The following is a 25,417-nucleotide window of genomic DNA, read 5'->3' as shown; positions in this document are numbered from 1 at the left end:
ACTTGATTCTGGATAACATCATCTCATTTTGCCTGTTAGCGCTCATCTGACCTGAAATTTTCCATTTAAGGCAGGAAAGGATAGGGATACCTCCTAGCGGAGCACCTTTAAAGTAATGATTTGCAAAAGCTCTTTGCAGCCTCAGTACACCTAAGGACAAGGACATGGTGGCTACTTCCTTGACCAGTGACCCTCAAACAGGGCAGGACAGGAAATGTATTCCTATGAGTTTATCCTGGACAGTTTGAAAATGCCCTTGCTTGTCTCAGTGGAGCATAATCTGTCCTCCCTTCTTTCCTGCCACTGGAAAATGATTGTTTTAGAGTTAAAATGTCTGTATGACAGTGATTAGTATCAATACTAACAGTCATCTAGAGCAGCCACGGATTAAGCATAGCACAAATGTTATAATAAATCATTCCATTCTAGTGAAAATCTTAGAAAGTAGGTACTGTCATCATTCCCGTTTTACAGCTGAGGGAAATGATTAACATAAAGTAAAAGCACTTTAAGTTACCCAGCTTTCAGCTGGCAGAAGTGGAGACTCTCATGTAGGCAGCCTGTTTCTAAGTCGACATGCTTATACACTCTATCAAGCTGAAACACTGACCAGCTGAAACTGGTTTTGGTCCCTAAAATCAGGCTGTTGAATAATCAAAACCTGGGTTACTTTCAGAAACAGCAGTGTGCACGTGCAAGATAGGAACCGGCGTCTCCAGACTGACCCTGAACCCAGAAACGTCAATCTATAGATCTCAAAGAACTGATAAGTTGCCACTGGAGCCCTTTACAAAGTGAGAAGTCCATCAGCTTCCAGCAGCACAGTAACTAGAGACTAGCCAATCAGCTTCCAAGTTTGAAATCACCCTGACCTCTTAAATTTCGCCCCAACCTTGAATCTGAGAGACAGATTTGAGCCTTGCCTGTCTCCCTGCAGGTCAACCTCGCAATAAAGCCCTTTTCTTTCTCAAACACCTGTGCCACAGTATTGGTTTCTATGCACATCAGGCAGGGTATTAGGATTTGGAATTCAGTGCAGGCAAATCTCAGCAGAAGGGTGACTAAATCATTCAAAACTTGACCCAAGGTTGCAATGAAAATTTAGGACAGGTCCAATTTTAACTCTTCATCCTCCTCCACTAACATCCCTCCTTTTATTTATTTATTCTTTTAATTTTTTATTTGGAAATAAATTCAAATGAAAGTTATAATAATCCAAAGAGTCACCTATATCTTTTATGCAGATTCACTGTTTTTTAACATTTTGCCACAGTGGCTAACTTTTGGATTTTTCAAAAGCTAAATAAGTAAATTGATGCCTCACAACACAGCTTCCAAGAGCTGCTCCTTTATCCACCCTACCCATGTCTACAGCTGGTCCTGCAGGGATCAGGACTCAGGTAGCTAAACTCAGCCTGAGTATCAGGAGTGAACGTTACTTGACATTTTGTGTCAGACACTGGCTGCATAACAAGAAATTCCTTGCAATTTATCACTCATTGAGAGTGGCTAAAAGTGTTGTACTTCTGGTCCCATTGGCATAGGAACAGAGCACCTTCAGTGAAGAAAGGATGAGACCTACGTTCTGGGGCTGGAATTTCAGGCACAACACATGTTCTGATGGGAGGCCACCTTATAAACAAACAATGTGAGACCTTGACTATTTCACCTAAAGTAATCATCCACCTAAGTCATAGACTATAATTTAGTAAGAAGAAATGGACAAAAATAAAGTTACTGAAAACAGACACAAAAAAATACTTTTAAAGGATACTAGAATACTAACTTGTTCAGAAAATTTCAATTCCAAAATGTCTTAAGTCTTTTATCTTCTACAATTTAAGATTTTCCACAAGACTTTTACCTATCTGCTTTTAGTTGTATTTACTCTTAGGGGACATTATATTCCATCTATATTTTGCTAACTTTTCTGTGCTACAAAATGTTTTCCTTGAAAAGAGTCCTGTGGAAGCTTTATCATTTAATAACTGCAGGATGAGAATATAGTTTACACTCATGTTATCTAAAATTAACCCTTGTTAAGTCTTCATGGGTCTAGAGAGATCAGAAAGGATGATTAAAAATGGGTCTGATAAGACAATCTGTGATGAAAAATAGGAGTAAATGGACTTATTTATTCCACCTGAGACACAGCTGCCTGACTGTGGGATCCCACTTTAGCAGCCCCTAATTATAGAAGATTAATATGAAACCTTCAAGTATTTGCCTCACTTGTGACTTTAAAAAGTTGAGTAGATAGCTCTTTATCTAGATTTATTTTACAGTCATCCCTGGCAACAGCAAATGTATGATTACTTCCTATGACTCTAAATTTATGAAAAGAATGGTGCCTGTCCTCTACTAAAGACACAACATGGAGAAATGGGATGAAAATAAACTGAAATATGATGAACTCAAGGATGAATTTTAAAAAGAAGGTATGTTCTTGCTTTGGAAAACAAATGTTAGGAATATGTGTAAAAATTGGCCACTATCTTCAAGAATTTCCAAAGTCCCTTCCATGACTAAAATACTAGATGGGAATGTTTAACCTGAGTCATTAACACCATCTGTGGAAGAGGGACTAGATCCTTCCATGTCCACTGGCTTTGGGACAAGCAGACCAGCTCACCTGCATGGCATGCAGAGGAATTCAGTTACTCTGATCTCAGGTTGGTTTTGTGGAATGGGGGAAAAAACAGCCTTTCTTTTCCATAAAAGGCCCTCAAATAATACTTTCTTCAGGACAGATGATTGTTCTCAAAATTTATAATTTTAATATGATGATATCAATAGTAAAGTGAATTAATTAAAAATTAGAGAAACAGTTGTACAGACACAGCTTATCCTAGTCTGTTATTAAACTAGAGAAAAACCCCAGGAATGAAGACAAGAAAGGACAGGTTGATGAACTGTATCTTGTGCCTGCGTGCTCAGTCATGTTCGACTCTTTTGCAATGCCATGGACTGTAGCCTGCAAAGCTCCTCTGTCCATGGAATTTCCTAGACAAGAATACAGGAGTGGGTTGCCATTTCCTCCTCCAGATGTATGCCTTACTTGACACAACTCACAAGAGAGAATGCAGCAAGTTTATTTAATAGTCAAAATAAAAATAAAAGCAACTTATTTTTAGACACTGTGAATAGGGTGCAGACAAAAAATGTGTGGTCTAGATAATAGCCCGATAGAGAGAGCAAATTAAGTTGCCTTTTGAGTTAATAACTTAGAAAAGTAATCACTTATCAACAGATTTTCTAATGTACAGGAAAAAATAAAATTCTGCAATATATGAAAACAATTGACTAAAGTCACCACAAGCATTGGAATGTAGTTCTCCCAACATCAACATTATGCAAATTTAAGACCAATGGAAATGCTAGTCAAAATGCTGTTATTTTTCTGGGGAAAAAGAAAATACCTCAAGAAAGCCTAATTTTTGTTTAGTGAAGGTTTCGGAGTGTATTTGAGCAGTCTGAAGATCCCCACAGAGAATAATCTAATTTTTTAAATTTTAAAACAGCCTAACTGTACCAGTCTCATCAAAAACTGTACCAGCTTTATGATAGACAGGAGAGCAACAATTCATTTCATTTTGTTAGTGTTTCTTATATAAAGAATCAATCTTCTTACTAATACGTAGAAAAATAGTTTAAAAAAACTTTTTTAAGGCAGGGTATGTTTATGTCTAACAAAAAGCACACTGGCAATTTCCTGGCCAAAAAAAAAAATTATTTAAAGATATATAGATATAAATATATAGGTACATATCTATCTATAGAAAAAGATTCTGAGAGATTACCTAGGAATTAACATATTTAGGGGTTAATCTGTTTTGTTGTGAAGAATTAGGACTCAAACAACAATGCTTCATTACTGCCTCCTTGTTATTTGACGTTTTCAGTGTCCTTTCATAGTTATTTCACTTTTATTCTTGAAATAACACTGGAGGGGAGTCAAAGCAGGCACTTTCCCCTTTGTTCTAGGTTATAATATTGAGGTCCAAAGAGGCCCGAATCTAAGAAAATGAGTTTTGGAGTCAAGGTCTCATAACGTCTGTAACCCCAGACTCCTTCCACTGGGACAATGGTGCCTCTGTAGAAGTTGTGAATCAGAACTTCATAAACTGTGGTTTCAAAAGACAAATGAATTCTAATTTGCTTGTTGAATCAAACTGTGTCCAGCAATAAATTAAATTATATGGATTGAGAAGTACAGAAGAAAATCTCAAAATGGTGGCATTTGAAGGTCTCATAGAAATTTAAAAAAAAGAAAGAAGAAGAAATTTCAACTGGTTCCCAGGTTTGTAGTCAGAAAGTTCTAGGTTTGCAACCTAATAACTATGGACTTTGAATTAAGGAACAAAAAACCCAAATAAGTACCACTATTTGAAGGTAAGGTGCTTGACTCATTGCTTGTCATGTGATAGGGACATATTCCAATTTTTTGCTTTCCTTTAACTACTGTTTGAAGACATGTTTCTTCCTTTAATGTGTCCAACTGTAAAGCTAGGTTTTAACATCTGTTTTTACTGCAAATATGATTTAAGAAATGTTATTTAACTCAAAAAGGACAATGGGGATATTTAAACAAAAAAGGACAAGGGGAAATTGAAGGAACATGTAATCAAATTACTACATATATATATATATAGCATAAATACTAATCATTTTAGCTTACATTATTAAAGGAAAGAGAAAGCAGGGTGTTTTGGTATGTGAAGAATGCGAATAAAATGATAAGTTTTACTCTGATAGCATAATAGTATTGTGGATGGGAGAAAAGAGACAACTGTTACTCTATGTCCAACATTCCTCCTTTTCTAGAAAATTAACCCAAGATCCCAAAATACCATTCAGACCACATTTACAAATGATAATGGTGAAGGGGATAATATTATTTGAGAAGTTATGTTTCCAGGTCAGACACTCCTGTGTCTTCCTGTGACCTACTGGGGGGAAGTTGGGAAGGACAGGCTTCCCAGTTTTCAGCTCTCTGACTTCCTTTCTCTTTGCCTAGGGCTGGTTAGTTAACCAGCTGGCCCTTGAGTCTCCCCTAGGCTAGATCTTTCTGTTCTCTTCTTTTTTCTAACTGGCTGACAGAAAGGATGCCCTGGGTATGCAAACTTCATCATTTGGTGTTAAGACTTAAGAAAATCCCCTCTTCCCTTAGAGGTTAAACGGAAGTCCTGTTTCCAGCCAAACTACCAGAGGGGGCCTGCGTGCTATGTCACTTCAGTTGCGCCCATCTTTGTGACCCCCTGGACTGTAGCCTGCCAGGCTCCGCTGTCCATAGGATCCTCTAGGCAAGAACACAGGAGTGGGTTGCCATTCCCTTCTCCAGGGGAATCTTCCCCACTCCAGGATCGAACCTGCATCTCTTACTTCTCCTGAATTGGCAGGCAGGTTCTTTCCCACTAGCACCACTTGGGAAGTCCACCAGAAAGCTCTGCATCAAGGATTTTGATGATTATATCAGGAACCTAATCTATGAAGTGGATCAGTTTCGCATTTGCTGTTTTCCCTCGGGGTTAAGCCTCTCAATTATATCACAAAGGGCAGAGTAGCTGTAGCTGAGTGTCTGTGTTGTGTGTGTGGAGAGGGGTGGGGAAGAGGCTATATGTGGGCATCACTGAGTCCCTGGCCATAACACTGCAATTCTGTCATCACCTCTAAAACCTGGATCTACTCCAAGGCTGGCATAATAGAGAGGGAGCAAAGAGAACAAGGCAGGATTGGAAAGATGAGCAGGTCAATGGAAGAAATAGTGAAACATGGATCGTTTGCTACAATTTGGAAATCTTCAAACAAATATGTAACAATCATGCTTCTGAAAGAAAGAATGTAGGGAACTTTTATAAAATATTCTAGTTAGAAAATTTGTAAATTCTAAGATATTAAACTATTCAAATGAAAAAGTCTAAATGGCAAATTTTTCCTGAAAAAAGTAACTAAATGATATTATCAACTTTATTGTTATAAACTGAGTTTATTAATATGTATCTGGATGTGAATGCTTGTGTGTGTGGGTGTGGGTGTGGGTGTGTATGTTCTGTTGGTGGTGATAGGGAAAGTGGATTCAGGACTAATTTCTAGCAGGAAGAAATTCTTGACAATGGTTTAGATTTTCATGGAAAACCAATGGCACAGTAACTAAAATAAAGGTTTCTATCAATGATATCTATTTAAAAATCAATGCATGGAGCACCAGATTAAGTTTCAAGCTCAAGCTCGAGTCCATTTGTGTTTTAGCCAATCTTTGGTGTTCAAACCAACAATGTCACTCTCATAATCACAGTAAGAAAAAACCAGATCTTTATATCATCATATTTTTTCTTGAAACTATCAGAAAGTTGTTACGAGGCAACTGAACTCTATTTCAAATGGAAAAAGAAATCTTCTTTAAGGTAAGACAGGACACACGAACTACCACCCCAGTGGGAGAACATATGAGAAAGTCTAAGAACAAATCAGCTAGCATTTTAACTGACGAACTTCTTCCTTTGCTTCCAGACAAAGAACTAGGTCATATTCTGGAATCTCCATGAGGATATGCCAATGTTCAAACTCTTATAAAGTATATATTATATTATTAGGGACTGTGATATAGTGGGAAGATTGTCAAATGCAATACATTCCTGAAAATCATGGTCTTAATCCAATCTTTCTCATTGTCTCTTCTTTTGAAGATCTGTTCTAAGCCAGACGGTGAGTCATTTCTGAATCCGTCATCTTCTCTGAGACTGCTTGAATATGCAAAGGAAAAGGAATGATGTAATTCAGCAAGGGGAGGTGGCTACTTCATCTGCTTCTGAACTTCAATGAAGCATCATGATACTATTAATTTCCATTGTAACTGTTAGAAGGTGATCTCCTGATATAGGAACATCTACATATATACAATGAAGGCTGTTGGCCAACATATTTTTGATATCTTATACTTATCATATCAATGCCTCTTTAAATCAGATCAGCCATTACTCTATTAGTTCTATCTTTGTGTCAATAATATCTGGCAATTACACTTGAAAAGTTAAAGTTATTTTGTTTTCACGGCACATCTTTCTAAATTGAACAGGACATTGCTTCATGATAGTAAGATCACCACTGTAATCAGTGGCAATGAAACTAAATAACTTTTGAAATGTTAAATCAGGAATCATCTTTGACAAAATGATTATCAAAGAATATTCTGAGAACCAAGAGTGGTAACTTTTACACATACATTTTGAATGAGGGACTGACTGCCTAGGTTCGTAACTGAGTCACACCACTTACTAGCATGAGAAACTTAGAGAGGCTGGTTATTCCAAGGTTAAGTTCTCCTATCTGCAATACCTAGATGGTAAGTGATATTTAAATTTAGAACTGTTGTGAAAACTGAAAAGCTGGGCTTCCTCAGTGGTTCAGTGGTTAAGAATCTGCCTGCCAAGACAGGGACATGAGTTTGATCCCTGGTCCAGGAAGATGCCCCATGCCACAAGGCATCAAAACCCGCGTGCCACAATTACTAAGCCCCCGCTCGAGAGTCTGTGCTCTGCAACGAGAGAAGCCACTGCAATGAGAAGCCTTCACCCCACACCTCAGGAGTCTCCCCAGCTCTCCACAACTAGAGAAAAGCCCTTGCACAGAAACAAAAACCCAGCAGAGCCACGAATAAAGAAATAAAACTTTTTAAAAAGCTAATCCATGTAAGCATTCAACCTGACACATAGAACACGGTATCAGTGACCATGTAAGCTAAGGGCTGCTGCTACTGCTAAGTCACTTCAGTCGTGTCCGACTCTGTGTGACCCCATAGACGGCAGCCTACCAGGCTCCCCCGTCCCTGGGATTCTCCAGGCAAGAGCACTGGAGTGGGTTGCCATTTCCTTCTCTAGTGCATGAAAGTGAAAAGTGAAAGGGAAGTCGCTCAGTCGTGTCCGACCCTCCGTGACCCCATGGACTGCAGCCCATAGGCTCCTCCGTCCATGGGATTTTCCAGGCCAGAGTACTGGCGTGGGTTGCCATTGCCTTCTCCTTTGGAGCCTTCTATATTTAATTAATTATTTTCTTTTATATTAAACTTCTCTGCTTACCACATGTAATTTAGTCTACATGTCTTATTTGAATCATGAATGTGTCTATTTAAATCATCTTCAGACCAACAGTAATAAACTATTATAAAATAGAAGATTGTGAATTAATGTAATTGTATTAAAAATGTTGTCTAAATGCATGGATTATACGAAAACTGAAAAGTATCAAGATAAACCTCAACTTTGAATGGAATATGCAACTCATGCTACTTACTGGAGAAATCAGTGGACAATTAATTAACTAATGGTTAAATTAATACTGGCATCTCAAAATAATTCCTTATCATATTGTACAACATCATATCTGTAATTAGTAACCTAACTGCAAATGCAGAACTAAATATACTTGAAAAGTGATCACAAGAAACAATGTCAGTATGTCAGGTAAAGCAAAAATTTTTTCATAGCAAAAAAAAAAAAAAAAAAGAAACTCAAAATGTCCAAGCACTTACTGCAGCTTGGCGATGAGTATTGGACAGTATTCCATGAATCTTCACTTTGTCCTTTTCCATTTGGTCTATGTTCACCCACAAATCCCGGCTGGCAGAATCAGATGGACCATATATCCGTGATATATAGTAATTATGATCTGTGTCCTCCTGTAATGATAGAAAATAAGGCACATCAAGAACACAGACAATACAGACAGACTTTGAGGGTATTGTACCAAGTGAAATGTCAGCAAGAGAAAGATAAATATTGAAGACCTTGTGGTATCACTTATATGTGGAATCTACAAAAGCCAAACTCATGGAAACAGATGAGATTAGTGGTGATGAGGGGCTGGAAGGGGGTAAAATGGGGAGATGCTGGTCAAAGAGTACAAACTTCCAGTAATGACATGATTTGTTCTGAGGATCTAACGCACAGCATGGGTGATTGTAGCTAAAAATACTGTAGTATAGAGTAACTATATGCAGGTCAAGAAGCAACAGTTAGAACTGGACACGGAACAATAGACTGGTTCCAAATCAGGAAAGGAGTACGTCAAGGCTGTATATTGTCACCCTGTTTGTTTAACTTCTATGTAGAGTACATCACGAGAAACACTGGGCTGGAGGAAGCCCAAGCTGGAATTAAGATTGCCAGGAGAGATATCAATAACCTCAGATATGCAGATGACACCACCCTTCTGGCAGAAAGAAGAACTAAAGAGCCTTTTGATGAAAGTGAAAGAGGAGAGTGAAAAAGTTGGCTTAAAGCTCAACATTCAGAGAATTAAGATTGTGGAATCCGGTCCCATCACTTCATGGCAGATAGATGGGGAAACAGTGGAAACAGTGGCAGACTTTATTTTTGGGGGCTCCAAAATCACTGCAGATGGTGACTGCAGCCATGAAATTAAAAGATGCTTACTCCTTAGAAGAAAAGCTATGGCCAACCTAGATAGCATATTAAAAAGCAGAGATATAACTTAACCAACAAAGGTCCATCTAGTCAAGGCTATGGTTTTTCCAGTAGTCATGCATGGATGTGAGAATTGGACTACAAAGAAAGCTGAGTGCAGAAGATTTGATGCTTTTGAACTGTGGTGTTGGAGAAGACTCTTGCGAGTCCCTTGAACTGCAAGGAGATCCAACCAGTCCATCCTAAAGGAAATCAGTCCTGAATATTCATTGGAAGGACTGATGTTGAAGCTGAAACTCCAATACTTTGGCCACCTTATGTAAAGGATTGACTCACTGGAAAAGACTCTGATGCTGAGAAAGATTGAAGGCGGGAGAAGAAGGGGACAACAGATGATGAGATGGTTGGATGGCATCACTGACTCAGTGGACATAAGTTTGAGTTAACTCCAGGAGTTGGTGATGGACAGGGAGGCCTGGTGTCCTGCAGTCCATAGCGCCACAAAGAGTCAGACACAACTGAGTGACTGAACTGAACTGAACTGAGAGTAACTATATAGTAACTTCTCTAGTAGTCATGTATGGATGTGAGAGTTGGACCATAAAGAAGGCTGAGCGCCTAAGGATTGATGCTTTTGAACTGTAGTGTTGGAGAAGACTCTAGAGAGTCTCATGGACTGAAAGGAGATCAAACCAGTCAATCCTAAAGGAAATCAATCCTGAATATTTATTGGAAGGACTGATGCTGAAGCTCCAATAGTTTGGCCACCTGATGCAAAAAGCTGGCTCATCAGAAAAGACTGACACTGGGAAAGATTGAAGGCAGGAGCAGAAGGAGATGACAGAGGATGAGATGGTGGGATGGCAACACTGACTCAATGGACATAAGATTAAGCAAGCTCCAGGTGATGGTGAAGGATAGAGAATCCTGGAGTGCTGCAGTCCATGTGGTTGCAAAGAGCTGGACACAGCTAACTGACTGAATAACAATATAGTAACTTGAAAGTTGCTAAGACTGTAGATCTTAGAAGTTATCACCACTAAAAAAGTAATGGTAATAGTATGACATGTTGGAGATGTTAGCATTAGCTATGATGCTAACAAATCAGCATGTTATACCCCTTAAACTTACATCATGTTACATATCAATTACATCTCAATAAAGGTAGGAAAAAAAGAGAAACATTTTTTTTTCAGAACCTACTCAGTACTAGCGAAATTTGCCTAAAGCATTTTACTTTCTAATTTAGAATATAAAAAAGTATAGTTTACTTATGACCTTTGCCGCTTGAAATTTCTCCATTTCATCAGTTTATTTTGCCCTTTCCCTAGAGTCGTTTAAACACCATTTTTACTCTAAAATTGAGAGTGTGTCAGAACTGTGGCAAGCAAATATAGAGGTAATCATATTTGGTTCTTGTTATAAGCTTTGTGTTGATTCTGACTGCATTTTAAAATAATACCTCTAAGATGAATCTACTTGTAACAATTTTTTTTTTTCTTTTTCAGGTGAATTTAGTGCTACATTCAATGTTTTTTTCACATCAGTTAAAATTTTAATACTCTTATTGTCCTAGGATCAAAAAATATTTTTCTTTCTTCTGATTCCCTTTTAAAAAGAGAAACATTTAAATCATTTAAACATCAAACTTACATAATTTAAAGAGTTACATATAGAGTTTTGGGCTTCCCAGGTGGTGGTAGGGGTAAAAAAGCTGCCTGCCAATGCAGGAGACTCAAGTGACACGGGCTCAACCCATGGGTCGGGGAGATTGCCCTGGAGGAGAAAAGAGCAACCCACTCTAGTATTCTTGGCTGGGAAATCCCATGGACAAAGAAGCCTGGTGGGCTACAGTTCATGGGGTTGCAAAGAGTCGGACACAACTGAGCACGCACACTCTGCCTGGAATACTTAGAGTTTCATTATAAAGAAGAAAAAGTCAGCCCCCAAAAGAAAAAAAAAAAAAAAAAAGAACAGAGGTATTCCTAAAATTCATAAAAGATCAAACAAAAATGATTCTACTGGAATTAGAAGTGTGAGTATATGAGTTAAATAATCTCTAAGGAAAGTGGGGCTTCCCTGTTGGCTCAAAGGGTAAAGAATTTGCCTGCAATGCAAGAGACCTGGGTTTGATCCCTGGGTTGGGAAGATACCCTGGAGAAGGCAATGGCAAACCACTCCAGTATTCTTGCCTGGAGAATCCAATGGACAGAGAATCCAATGGACGGAGAAGCCTGTTAGGCTACAGTCCGTGGGGTCGCAAAAAGTCAGACACAACTGAGTGACTTCACTTTCACTTTCAAGGTAAGTGAATTAGATTTTTAAAATATAAAAGTAATAAGCCTCTTTAGAATAAACTGTTACATAAAAACAAAACACAAAGGCTAATGAGCAATCTGTGTACAATGGTCTTTACTAAACCAGTAATGTTAGGTTTCTATTTGCTGCTGCCTAAATAAAAAATGTCACTTTTGGAATTCAGTACAGTCTAGTCACACACACACACACTCTTTGCGACCCCATGTACTGCAGCACCCCATGCTTCCCTGTCCATCACCAACTCCCAGAGCCTCAAACTCATGTCCATTGCGTCGCTGATGCCATCCAACCACTTCATCCTCCGTTGTCCCCTTCTCCTCCCACTTTCAATTTTTCCCAGCATCATGGTCTTTTCCAATGAGTCAGTTTTTCACATTGGGTGGCCAAAGTATTGGAGTTTCAGCTTCAACATCAGTCCTTCCAGTGAATATTCAGGACTGATTTCCTTTAGGATGGACTGGTTGGATATCCTTGCAGTCTAAGGGACTCACAAGAGTCTTCTCCAGCACCACAGTTCAAAAGCATCAAATCTTCTGCGTTCAGCTTTCTTTATAGTCCAACTCTCACATCCATACATGACTACTGGAAAAGCCATAGCTTTGACTAGACAGACCTTTGTTGGTAAAGTAATGTCTCTGCTTTTTAATATGCTATCTAGGTTGGTCATAGCTTTTCTTCCAAGGAGAAGCATCTTTAATTTCTGTCTGTAGTCACCATCTGCACTGATTTTGGAGCCCCCAAAAATAAAGTCTGTCACTGTTTCCATTGTTTCCCCATCTATTTGCCATGAAGTGATGGGACCAGATGCCATGATCTTAGTTTTCTGAATGTTGAGCTTTAAGCCAACATTTACACTCTCCTCTTTTACTTAAATCAAGAGGCTTTTTAGTTCTTCTTTGCTTTCTACCATAAGAGTGGTGTTATCTGCATATCTGAGGTTATTGATATTTCTCCCAGCAATCTTGATTCCAGCTTGAGCTTCACTTGGCCCGGCATTTTGCTTGATGTTCTCTGCATATGAGAAGAGTGACAATATACAGCCTTGACATACTCCTTTCCCGACTTGGAACCAGTCTGTTGTTCCACATCCAATTCTAACTGTTGCTTCCTGACCTGCATACAGATTTCTCAGGAGGTAGGTCAGGTGGTCTGGTATTCCCATCTCTTTAAGAATTTTCCGCAGTTTGTTGTGATCCATACAGTCAAAGGCTTTGGCGTAGTCAATAAAGCAAAATAGATGTTTTTCTGGAACTAGTCTTTTCTAATAATGTGAACTATAATTACTATTGAGTGACAACAAATTCAAACTTCTCCTTTTAAACTAGGATTTGGCCCTGCTTTCATTGAATGGTCGTAGAAATTGAGTTTTCTAGACAGCATATTAAAAAATCTAGATAAGCATATTAAAAAGCAGAGATATGACTTTGCCAACAAAGTTCTGTCTAGTCAAAGCTATGGTTTTTCCAGTAGTCATGTATGGATGTGAGAGTTGGACTGTAAAGAAACCTGAGCAATGAAGTATTGATGGTTTTGAACTGTGGTGCTGGAGAAGACTCTTGAGAGTCCCTTGGACTGCAAGGAGAGTCAACCAGTCCATCCTAAAGGAGATCAGTCCTGGATATTCATTGGAAGGACTGATGCTGAAGCTGAAACGCCAATACTTTGGCCACCTGATGTGAAGAACTGACTCATTTGAAAAGACCCTGATGCTGAGAAAGACTGAAGGCAGGAGGAAAAGGGGAAGACAGAGGATAAGATGGTTGGATGGCATCACTGACTTAATGGACATCAGTTTGAGCAAGCTTTGGGACTTGGTGATGGACAGGAACACCTGGCGTGCTATAGTTCATAGAGTCGCAAAGAGGTGGACACCATTGTGCAAATGAACTGAACTGAACTGAACTGACTGAGAAATTGACATAATACATCTCTTGCCTATAATGTGGGTTGGTGAATTCCATTTTTACTTGAATTTTCACTATTGATATCAATATGGAACCTGCCACAAAACCTTTATTTTTCTTGTTTCTCATCCATTGAATATTTACATGCTTTAAAAGGCATTTTTGCTGAGGAACACTCAGTAATCATATTATTCTTGACTAATCTGAAACACAATTAGGTTTTTTTGTGGTTTATTTTCTCATAAAATGTAATTTGAATTTAGCTTATCAACTTCAGGAGTCTCTAAACAGAACATATTTGAAACCACTCAGGTATATGTAAGATTAATGGTTAGTGAACAGAGTGTCTATGATTTGAATAATAAAATTTGGGATATATTTTATCTAATGCATTTATTATTTAAGTGCTAATTATATAAAATATGATTTTCCTTGAGATCCAGTCTAAATAAGAATCCCATGTACCTTTTCTTTTTTTTTTTTTTCCATGTACCTTTTCTTAAGTACCATATATATGTTACTAACCCTAACCCTAATCCCTACATAAAGGACAGGAATATGGTAAGCAATATTCTAAATAGATGTTGCTTCATGACTAAGAGAAAAAATATGACACCAAGTGTAAATCTTGAGAAATGTGATTAAATGTTAACAGTAAATTTAAAAAATAAATCCTAGGAAAATCTCCAATTAAACTCTAGGTATCATATACAGATTACATGTATACCCATGATTAAAGATAAAGTGCAACAGAGAAGAATAAAAAGGGAAATACAAAGAAAGAAGTAGGAATAAGAGTCTGCAACTCAAAGGAGCTTCAGGCAAGGTTGAATGATCTTCTGGCTCTCCTTTCCAGAGGTGATGACATGGACGGCCTGGGTTCTAGGAGAGTAACGAGCTTTGCGGTTGTCCTTCAGCTCCTCCCCATTGTCTGGGAAAGCTTTCAGTGGTGAGTACCTGTCTTGACTTTGGGTACAAGTCCTTCTACAAATGCCATACTTCTGGCAACAATGGCTGATTGTTTAGGATGAGCCTATAACCTAAGAAAGGCCAATTAGTGAGACATCCAGGGAACTATGTAGAGAGGAGATAACTTCCCTGATTCTGATTGTTGAGATGTGTAGGTGTGAGACCTGGAACTACTGCCACCAATTTACCCAGGGGGAACCTTGCCTGAAGCCAAAGCAAACAGAGATAAGGACAGAACCATAAGCCCATACGTAAGGCAAAGAAAGAGCCAGATCCCTAACCAGTATACCTAAGTGTGCCAGCTCCTAGACTTGTTCAACCACTTAGATGAATCGTTAAATCTCCTGTATTGTTAAAACACCTTGAGTTGAGTTATTATCAACCAAAAGAATCCTGACAAACAAGTTTTCTTAGCTTGCATGAAAAGAGACTTAAGCAGTGTTGAATAAGACAACCTTATCTACACATTTATAGATCTGGATAACAAACATCTCCCATTCATATCTAGTATTCCATCAAATCACATAGAAGAAATGAAAACTTTTATCTAACCTGCCAGAAATCATCAAGTCTGAATAGCAAATGATAATGACTCATTTAATTTTTCAACGAATGGTATAATAGAGTGGTTTTGAAGAAAATATTCAATGAGCTTAAATTAAAAAATTAATTTTTCTTCCTATTCCTAGTATTTTTACAGAGTTCAGCGTCATTAAGGTCAGAGATATAATCTTTATATGAGTTATGTAACAGATTCTATGATAGTGCCAAATTCTTATATAACTGCCAAATAGATATTTTCTTTAATATTATAAACTTTCAGTATAGAGTTCAGTATAACTGTTGCAATCAACATATCTAAAATGACTTTGGTATTTCCTTTAACCTCTAAGTCTTTGTAATGAATCAAGACATAGTCTTGAAGTTAACATAAAGAATAAGAGTATCGTTGTGCTAAACAATGGACTTGCTGCAAAAATATACATATTTTGGTCTCTAATCAGTAATTATAATTACTGATATGGCTATGTGAACATACATTTACATTTTCACTTAAATCGGAGCTTCTCAAAACAATATTACATCTTTGAAAATACTGTAAGCTAAAGCCTTTTGACTTCTTGGTGTTTGCCTTCTATAGCCCAAGCTTGCCAGGTTGTCATGGAAACTTCTATTCAAAGAGGAAGACAATTTATTGTTTACCTAGGAATTTAGAGACAGAAGTTGTTAAATTCCTGGGAGAGGTGTTTGGCTCAGCTATTCAGGAACGCCATAAACTAGATGTCTCAAAAATATGACATCTTAGCACTACTAAATTATTCAAACCACATATTGTCCTTTATAGGAGTAATGGTACTTAAAGCTTTGCCAAAAGCCACTTCAGGCGTAAAGATTTTCCTATTCTGCTCCAAAGTAAACTATTTCTAACATCATAGAAAATAAAACAAAACACCACTGTGATATGCCTACTTGCCAATTCATTTAGGAAACCAACTGTTACTGAAAGTGGATGGCACAGTAGGTAGCTATAAATCCTATAAGTCCATGCTTTTCAGACATGTCTGGAAATGTGCAGCTGTAAACAGAGGACATACACCAAAAATACAGAGAAAACGTCTTTGCGACTATAGCCTAACCATTTGGCAACAATCAGTTCACTCAATTCCTAATCCACATGTGGTCTTCTCTTGTTTTCATAGGTATTAAGTTGATTTTATGTTAAATAATTTTTATGGATGCCTCATATTGCCTTATGTGGTAACAGCATTTGAACTCTAAATTCATTTCATGAGTATATTGTATGAACATCACTGTGCTAGTCATTTGAAATATACAGATACATAAAACATAACCAAAGATCTTAGGTAAAGTTATTTAGCACTTAATGGATTGGTCACCTTTCAAAGATAGTTTCATAATAAATAAAGAAATATAATTTGAATGGTTCTTGCCAGGTGTTAATATACACCAAATATATTATATTCTTATGTTAATGATTTCACAAGGGTCATATAGTATATTTAAAGGTAAAGCCATTTAAAAATATTACTTGTGTATATAAACCTCCTCAAAAACAATAAGTAACAAATAGTGATATGAATAATCAATTTAAAAAATCATGTTGATATAAGAAACCAAAAGGATATGAGCAAATTACAAAAGGAAGAAGAAAGTGAGCTGACAATTACAAAGGAAAAATTTACGAGATGAAATCATTAGTAGAAACAAGAGCAGAATGTGTGTGTGTGTGTGCGTGTGTGTGTGTGTGTGTGTGTGTGCGTGCGCACGACCATCCCTCAGTTGTGTCCAACTCTTTGCAAACTCCATGGACTGTAGCCCACCAGGCTCCTCTGTCCATGGGATTTTCCCAGGCAAGAATATTGGTGTGGGTTTCTATTTCCTACTCCAGGAGACCTTCCAAACTCAGGGATCAAACCCACCTTTCCAGCATCTTCTGCATTGGCAGGCAGATTCTTTACCATTGAGCCATCTGGAAAGCCCAACAGCAGCAGAATAAATGTGATTAGTTACTAGTCAGGACATAGGGGAAAGTCTTGAGAAACGTACACAAAATGAAATGGAAAAGAAGAATGAAGTATATATATATATATATATATATATATATATATATATGAATGATAATGAAATTATTTTAAAATGACATACATTTTACAAACTTTATATATTTTAAAATAACGATATACATACACACACATATATATCCACACACTTAGTTGACTTAGACAAGTCTCTTTAATTATATTAGAATAATTTTTTTCTGAGATAAAGACTTGAATCATACACTATGTCCCAAGTAAATCTGCAATACAATTTTGAATATTAAGAAATCGTCTGGTGAAATTTCTCATAGGTTAAAAAAAAAGAATCAGAAATCTTGTACATATCTAGCAAGACAAATTGAATCATGTATAATAAGTAAAAAACCTTGGATAGGCTGATACTTCTCCATAATTTTCAGTGGAAACAATGGCTGTACCATGTAAGAGATGGTACATAGTGCCCTGGGCTATTATACAACAGCTTCCCACTAGCTTTGTATTTCACACATAGCAGTGTATATAGGCCGACCCCTGTCCCCCAGCTGGCCCCACCCTTTCCTTCCCCTGCTGTGTCCACTTGTGCATTCTCTAGGTCTGTGTCTCTATTCATGCCTTGGAAACAGGTTCATCTGTATCATTTTTCTAGATTCTGCATATATGTGCTGCTGCTGCTGCTGCTGCTGCTAAGTCGCTTCAGTCGTGTCCGACTCTGTGCGACCCCACAGACGGCAGCCCACCAGGCTCCTCTGTCCCTGGGATTCTCCAGGCAAGAATATTGGAGTGGGTTGCCGTTTCCTTCTCCAGTGCATGAAAGTGAAAGTGAAGTCGCTCAGTCATGCCTGACTCTTAGCGACTCCATGGACTGCAGCCTACCAGGCTCCTCCATCCATGGGATTTTCCAGGCAAGAGTACTGGAGTGGGTTGCCATCGTCTTCTCTGGCATATATGTGTTAATATGTGATATTTGTTTTTCTCTTTCTGACACTCCCAAATTCCTTGTCTGAGAGACTTTTAATGAGTTGCTTGTGCTTTGCTTTTAGTTATTATCCTAGTATAATCTCCTGGCTTTTTTCCAGGAATTTTATGAAGAATCTCAAAAAGAGGCAGTATGCTGAGATGCAGCTACATTCTGACAAAGTCGTGGGCAGAGGATGGAAGGCAGGGAAAGCTGCGGGGAGGGGAACATGATGTGGACTACAGCATTGAACTTGAAGGCAGGTGATCTGCTCTATGGTTCTCACACGCTTGGTCACTAATATATTCTGTCAGTTCAGTGAAGTCAATTACGCCTTCAGTTCATTTCAGTGGACTGAAAGTGTGAACTTCCCTGGGCTTATAATCCTTCTTTGGCCAGAAGTAAAATCACACAGAGGATGGCAGGGGTCCTGGACCTGCAGGTATTGCCCAGTTGATCTTCTGGGAGAATTGAAGACACCATTAGACATGGAAAGAGAGGTGGATGAAAAATCCACGGTAACCTCCAATTTTCCCAGCTACATTACAAGAAGGTGACCTACAGGGAAGGTAGTATAGGAAGATAGTTAGGTCACATGAGCGTCTCTATTAATTAAAAGCCAGTGAGAGGATTTAGCTTTCCGTCACTGCGTTGCCAAAGAATGAAATTAGACCAACATATTTAAGCACATTTGAAAAGCATATGGACAGAATATAAAGAATTATTAAATTAGCCCCATACAATTTTACCATGATAGGGACAATTCCATATTAGCTTCAAATAGCCTTCGATATACATCAGCAAGTACTATAGCAATACCCATTTTCAGACACTCTGAACAATTATGCAGGAAAAAGTTCAACTTAATGTTGTGGTGTCAGAAGAATTAAAATCAATTCTCTGTCTCCTGTTGATTATATCAGATCATTGTACCAGTTCTCATTATGCATATCTCTTATGCATTTTCAGTCTCTCACAGATTCCTTTACCATTTCTCTAAGGGTTTTTACCTACTTGATCTATTTGCAGCATGGTCTGTCTCCCTAGAAATCTTGTCTAGACTCTTTAATTTATCAGTTCTTCATAAGAGGTTAGTTAAATGACGATCCAAGAATATAAGATTAGTTGGTGTGTACGTGTGTGTGTGTGTGCTGTGTATGTGAATTTATTGTGAAGTCAGTTTATTATGTGACACAATAAAATATGGGATCCCAGCAATATTTCCATTATAAAATATTTTTCATTTTCCCAGTAACAGTTTCTCTTAGATGAGATCATGTCTCCTGCTATGTAGAGAGAGGTAAAGTATACGGCCAAGCAAGCATAATATATTCATTTATGATCTTTCAAGATAATAATAAAACCAAAGCTCCATAATTCAATTAAGTGGCTGCCTAGCTCTCCAGGCATTTTGGAATGTGTTGGTATGTGTTTGTGTTGACTCATTTATTAAATGAAACAAATAGCAATTTCTATCTGGATATATTGATAATATACATTTATCTCCTCCTGGTAGAAACCTTTAAACTTTGGAAGAATAAACGTGAGAGAGCACTCCCAGTCTTAGAAGGGTGAGAAAGAATCCTCCAGAGAGAGAATCTGGGGTAGTTTTGAGTGAATTAACATCTCAATTTACCTTTTATAAATAAAACCAGGTAAAACCAAATCAGACATTGGCCACTTAAGAGATGCATTGTCAATTTACAAAGAACCCCTGAAGGCTCAGAAAAAAAAAAAAGAAAGAAAAACTACAGAAAAAAAATGTATGCATGAAAAATTTTTTTAAATATGTAGGAGATTTCTATTTAAAAAGCACAAAATTAGCATATCAGTAACATTGCTCAATGGAGATTTGGGTTGAAGTACAGTTTTTGTCTCTTAAATAGCCACTGTAAGTTCTGGACTTCATTCTATGTAAGAAATTGAAGTAGGTGTCTCTTAAAATGCCTTTCAGGTCCCAAGATACTAAAGCCACAAGAAAAATGGGAAGACATTGCCAGGGATGAATCAGAAGACTTTGGGGATACCCACCAAAAGAAATACAAGTGTGCAGTTTGAAGAGCAGGCACAGGTCTCTAGCTATAGTAATTGGATAGTATAGTACAATTTCAATAGGTCCCTAACTATCTTTGTTGGTAAGTTGTAGACTGGCCCCAAGATTGGAGGCAACTTAACAGACTTGTTGCAAGGAGTGTAGGAATCCCTGGGGACACTACGTTATCTGTGCAAACTGAAAAAAATCACAGGTCTTGTATTTGTATGCATTATGTTTAAATTTGTATTTGTATGCATTTTTTAAATGCACAATATATCATGATGCATAAAATGTGTGATCATTTGATCATATCACTGAATTTCTCTATAATTCTTGGTGTATTTTTCTCATCAATTGCAAAAGACAATGGTGTAAGGGACCTCAAAATGTCCTGGTAATCATAAAAAACCATCATAATTTGAAATTATGACCACTTCTGTTCTGGATGTAGCATTCATGCTAAGGCAGGAACTTGGCACCATAAACTGCTGTCTTAGTCTGCTCAAGCCGCTGTAACAAAAGACCATAGACTGGCTTAAATAACAAAACTTTAGTTTTCACAGTTTTGGATTCTGGGAAGCCTAAGATCAAAGTTCTGGCTGATGTGGTTTTGTGAACGCTGTCTTCCTGGCTTGTAGATGACTGCCTTCTTGCTATGTTGTCAAATGGCTGAGAGGAAGTTCCTTAGTGTCTTCCTCTCCTGATAAGGGCTTTCCCGGTGGCTCAGATGGTAAAGCATCTGTCTGTAGTGTGGGAGAGCCAGGTTCAATCCCTGAGTCAGGAAGATCCCCTGGAGAAGCGAATGGCAACCTACCTTAGTATTCTTGCCTGGAGAATGCCATGGACAGAGAAGCCTGGTGGGCTACAGTCCATGGGGTGGCAGAGAGTCGGACGTGACTGACTATCACTTCACTTCACTTCTCCTCTTATAAGTACATCAATCCCATTGGATTAGGGCTGCACCCTTAATGACCTCATTTAATCTTTACCTTGTAATGGCCCTATTGCCAAATACTAGGTTGGCCATAAAGTTCATTCACGTTTGCCCATACGATGTGACAGGATAACTAGAACGAACTTTTTGGCCGACCAAATATAACCACTGGGCATTAGGGCTTCAACCTATGAATTTAGGGAAGACAAAATCCAGTTGATAGCACATACAGATAGTTCATTTATTAACTTTGGATTTGTAAAAAAAAAAAAAAAACAACAACAAACAAAAAACCCTAAATTTAATACCTTTGAAAGTTCATGTCATTCTCTAGTATTAATCAGAATTGCCACCCAAGTTTTCTAAAATAAGATGGCTTTTTGAAAATCCATACAGTTCCCTGTCTTGGCCTATTTCTTAGAAAAAAAATTGAGAAATAACTACTATTTATATTTTTACAAGAATTATGGAAAAATTTACTCTAGAGCAATTTCTAAAAATTATAACTCAGTTGACAGTTTTCACATAACCATTTGTGGAAAGGCTGGGTAATTTCCTCCTATGAACTGACCAATCTTTTCATTTCTAAGGTGACTGTTACAGTCCCCAAACTATCCAGTCTTGTATTTCAAGTGACAGGTATTAATATAATTATCCAGCATATTATTACACCTTTAATGTCAAAGAATAAAATTTTCCATGTCTTCTTTTCAACCTCTCATGTCTTTAAAAAAAAACTTGAGACATTTTATATTTTTATGCTACTAACTCTTACTGAAGCATGAATTCTCCTCAAACATCAGAGATCGCCTGCAGTCCCTAATTAACAGAGTGAGCAGTGCTCTATAGCAGTTAATATTTGAGAACAATTTTCACAAATAGTGTCCACCCCTGAACAAAACCCACCTTTTCACCAAATTTCATGTAATTGCCTTGCCATTTTTATGATCAAAATATTTCTCTAAAAGAAAAAGCATAGAAAGTATAGCAAACAAAGAAAGTAATTTCATCATTAATAGTATATGTCACATTATGCTAGTAAAGAGAAGCACCAGGATATTTAACCTAACTATGTTTGTGAGAATATTGCTGGCTATTACAGAAAATTTGGTACCCAGTTCTATCAGTTATCTAGCTACAGGGACTGACAATTACCTCTAAATAAAATCATATTAATGTCATTGGAATTTTGGAATTATATTTAAAAACCTAACATTAGGACAGATAAACAAGATATGTTACTTGGGTAATTATTTCAAATTTCTAAATTTGGTGAAATAACAGGTAATTCTTCACACTGTCTCCATTTATTTAAATATATTTTTAAGCCCTCTTCATCACAATGTTCACATCTTTCACAATAAAATTAAAAAAATTAATTGATAATATATCTCACATTATTTTAGTTTTTCTCACTTGCAAATTTTATAGTACTGGTTTTGAGGCAAAATTAATATGTGGGAAATAGAACAAGAATTAGGAGAAAATACAGCTTGGAAGTAAATTGTATATGTATATTTGATCTGTGATAAACATACTTTACAAAACTATTAAACCCAATAAAACATGAAAAGAGCTATGTTGTTGGTAAACTAGAAATAGATAAATATACTCTCATACTTGGAATGACAAAATGATGGAAAAATAGTCACTTACTTTCTGTGTTTCAGCAGCCCCTTATTAACTGGCCTGACCAAGCATCTAGTATCTAATACTGAATTAGAGTGCTATAATCTCTACATATTGAATTCATTTGTTCTGTCTTTGCCATCTACTATTAGACTTTAGCTAGTAGGTCTTTGTTTTAGATCTTTTACTTTAAAACTAAGAAAACCACATATTTACGAGAGCTGGTTAATAAGTGTAGCTAACTCTCATGAGTGCCAATTCTCAGCCTAGCACATAATATGCATTATGCATATAATCTTTACAAGTCAATGAATTGTATGGATACTAAAGTTCAGAAACACCAACTAAGTTGCTTGGCATCACATAAAACCCAGGGATATTTTTAAAAAAAAGGGCCTATATCTCTCCAATGTCTATGTTCTTTCCACTTCTAAAATGCCTGATAGGTATTAAATTCTCTTGGGACCTCAACAAATATTACCTTTGGTCACTTTGCTTTCATGAGGCTAGTGCTCAGGCCTTCTGTAATAGCTCCCTCACAGGTCTCCCTGCTTCTCATCTCAGTTACCTTTAGTTTATTCTCTACAAAGTAGAGTAATCCTTTTAAAAGAAATCCTCTTAAAGCAGAAACCTGATCATATCCCTCTCCTGCGCTAAGGAGATTTCCCTTCACACTTTAGAAAAAAAACCCAAAGTCCTTACAAACACTGGAGCCAGCCCCTCCCCTTCACCTTCCTCATCATATGCCTCACCAACTCTGCTGGCCCTCCTGTTGCCCCATGAGCACGCAGCGCACCCCAACACCATACTGTGCGCCTGGTCTTTCATGCACCTTTCCTAGTCTGTCATGCTTTATTTCTGAGTCTGCTTTAATTTCCTTTGTAACTTTTATCTTTGGACTTAAAAACTTTTTACTGTCCCCGTTTAAAATCTCTCTCTCTCTTCTATTGGGTTCACTGCTATATTCTAAATAGTAAACATTGGTACATCATACTCAGTATATGCAGGTTATAGTCCTTCTTTATATTTTTCAAACCTAGTTATTTTCACCTTATTACCTCCTAAGAAAAGATGTTACAGTGGTTAATTCTTCTTAATACCAAGGTACAAGTAAAAAATCATATACGAACCAATCCAATTTACTTATATATTTTATTCACTCCATTCAGCTCACTCGCTCATTTGTGTGCGACTCTTTGCGACCCCATGAATCACAGCACACCAGGCTTCCTTGTCCATCACCAACTCCTGGAGTTCACTCAGACTCACATCCATTGACTCAGTGATGCCATCCAGCCATCTCATCCTCTGTCATCCCCTTCTCCTGCCCCCAATCCCTCCCAGCATCAGAGTCTTTTCCAATGAGTCAACTCTTCGCATGAGGTGGCCAAAGTGCTGGAGTTTCAGCTTTAGCATCATTCCTTCCAAAGAAAGCCCAGAGCTGATCTCCTTCAGAATGGACTGATTGGATCTCCTTGCAGTCCAAGGGACTCTCAAGAGTCTTCTCCAACACTACAGTTCTAAAGCATCAATTCTTTGGCGCTCAGCCTTCTTCACAGTCCAACTCTCACATCTATACATGACCACTGGAAAAACCACAGCCTTGACTAGACGGACCTTTGTTGGCAAAGTAATGTCTCTGCTTTTGAATATGCTATCTAGGTTGGTCATAACTTTCCTTCCAAGGAGTAAGCGTCTTTTAATTTCATGGCTGCAGTCACCATCTGCAGTGATTTTGGAGCCCAGAAAAAAAAGTCTGACACTGTTTCCACTGTTTCCCCATCTATTTCCCATGAAGTGATAGGACCGGACGCCATGATCTTCGTTTTCTGATTGTTGAGGTTTAAGCCAACTTTTTCAATCTCCACTTTCACTTTCATCAAGAGGCTTTTTAGCTCCTCTTCACTTTCTGCCATAAGGGTGGTGTCATCTGCATATTTGAGGTTATTGATATTTCTCCCAGCACAATCTTGATTCCAGCTTGTGGTTCTTCCAGCCTAGCGTTTCTCATGATGGACTCTGCATAGAAGTTAAATAAGCAGGTGACAATATACAGCCTTGATGTACTCCTTTTCCTATTTGAAACCAGTCTGTTTTTCCATGTCCAGTTCTAACTGTTGCTTCCTGACCTGCATACAGATTTCTCAAGAGGCAGGTCAGGTGGTCTGTATTCCCATCTCTTTCAGAATTTTCCACAGTTTATTGTGATCCACACAGTCAAAGGCTTGGGCATAGTCAATAAAGCAGAAATAGATGTTTTCTGGAACTCTCTTGCTTTTTCCATGATCCAGCAGATGTTGGCAATTTGATCTCTGCCTTATCTAAAACCAGCTTGAACATCAGGAAGTTCACAGTTCATGCACTGCTGAAGCCTGGCTTGGAGAATTTTGAGCATTACTTTACTAGCATGTGAGATGAGTGCAATTGTGCGGTAGTTTGAGCATTCTTTGGCATTGCCTTTCTTTGGGATTGGAATGAAAATTGACCTTTTCCAGTCGTGTGGCCACTGCTGAGTTTTCCAAATTTTCTGGCATATTGAGTGCAGCACTTTCACAGCATCAGCTTTCAGGATTTGAAATAGCTCAACTGGAATTCCATCACTTCCACTAGCTTTGTTCGGAGTGATGCTTTCTAAGGCCCACTTGACTTCACATTCCAGGATGTCCGGCTCTAGGTGAGTGATCACAGC

General features: G+C 37.8%; 1 protein-coding gene across 2 annotated transcripts in view; it reads right to left on the bottom strand.

Moving 5' to 3' along the window:
* The window catches only part of PLXDC2 (plexin domain containing 2), a 447,502-nt gene that overhangs the window by 211,848 nt on the left and 210,237 nt on the right, over positions 1-25,417 (bottom strand). For both annotated transcript variants that reach the window (XM_027976592.2, XM_027976593.2), the window contains exon 3: positions 8,528-8,674. In XM_027976592.2, the coding sequence (XP_027832393.1) occupies positions 8,528-8,674 (147 nt within the window). The remainder of the gene's footprint in view (positions 1-8,527; positions 8,675-25,417) is intronic.

The sequence above is a fragment of the Ovis aries genome, chromosome 13 (assembly GCF_016772045.2).
Source record: "Ovis aries strain OAR_USU_Benz2616 breed Rambouillet chromosome 13, ARS-UI_Ramb_v3.0, whole genome shotgun sequence".
In the NCBI taxonomy this organism is placed as follows: Eukaryota; Metazoa; Chordata; class Mammalia; order Artiodactyla; family Bovidae; genus Ovis; species Ovis aries.
Note: the sequence above shows the minus strand (reverse complement) of the source record. Positions and strands in the feature narration are given on the sequence as shown.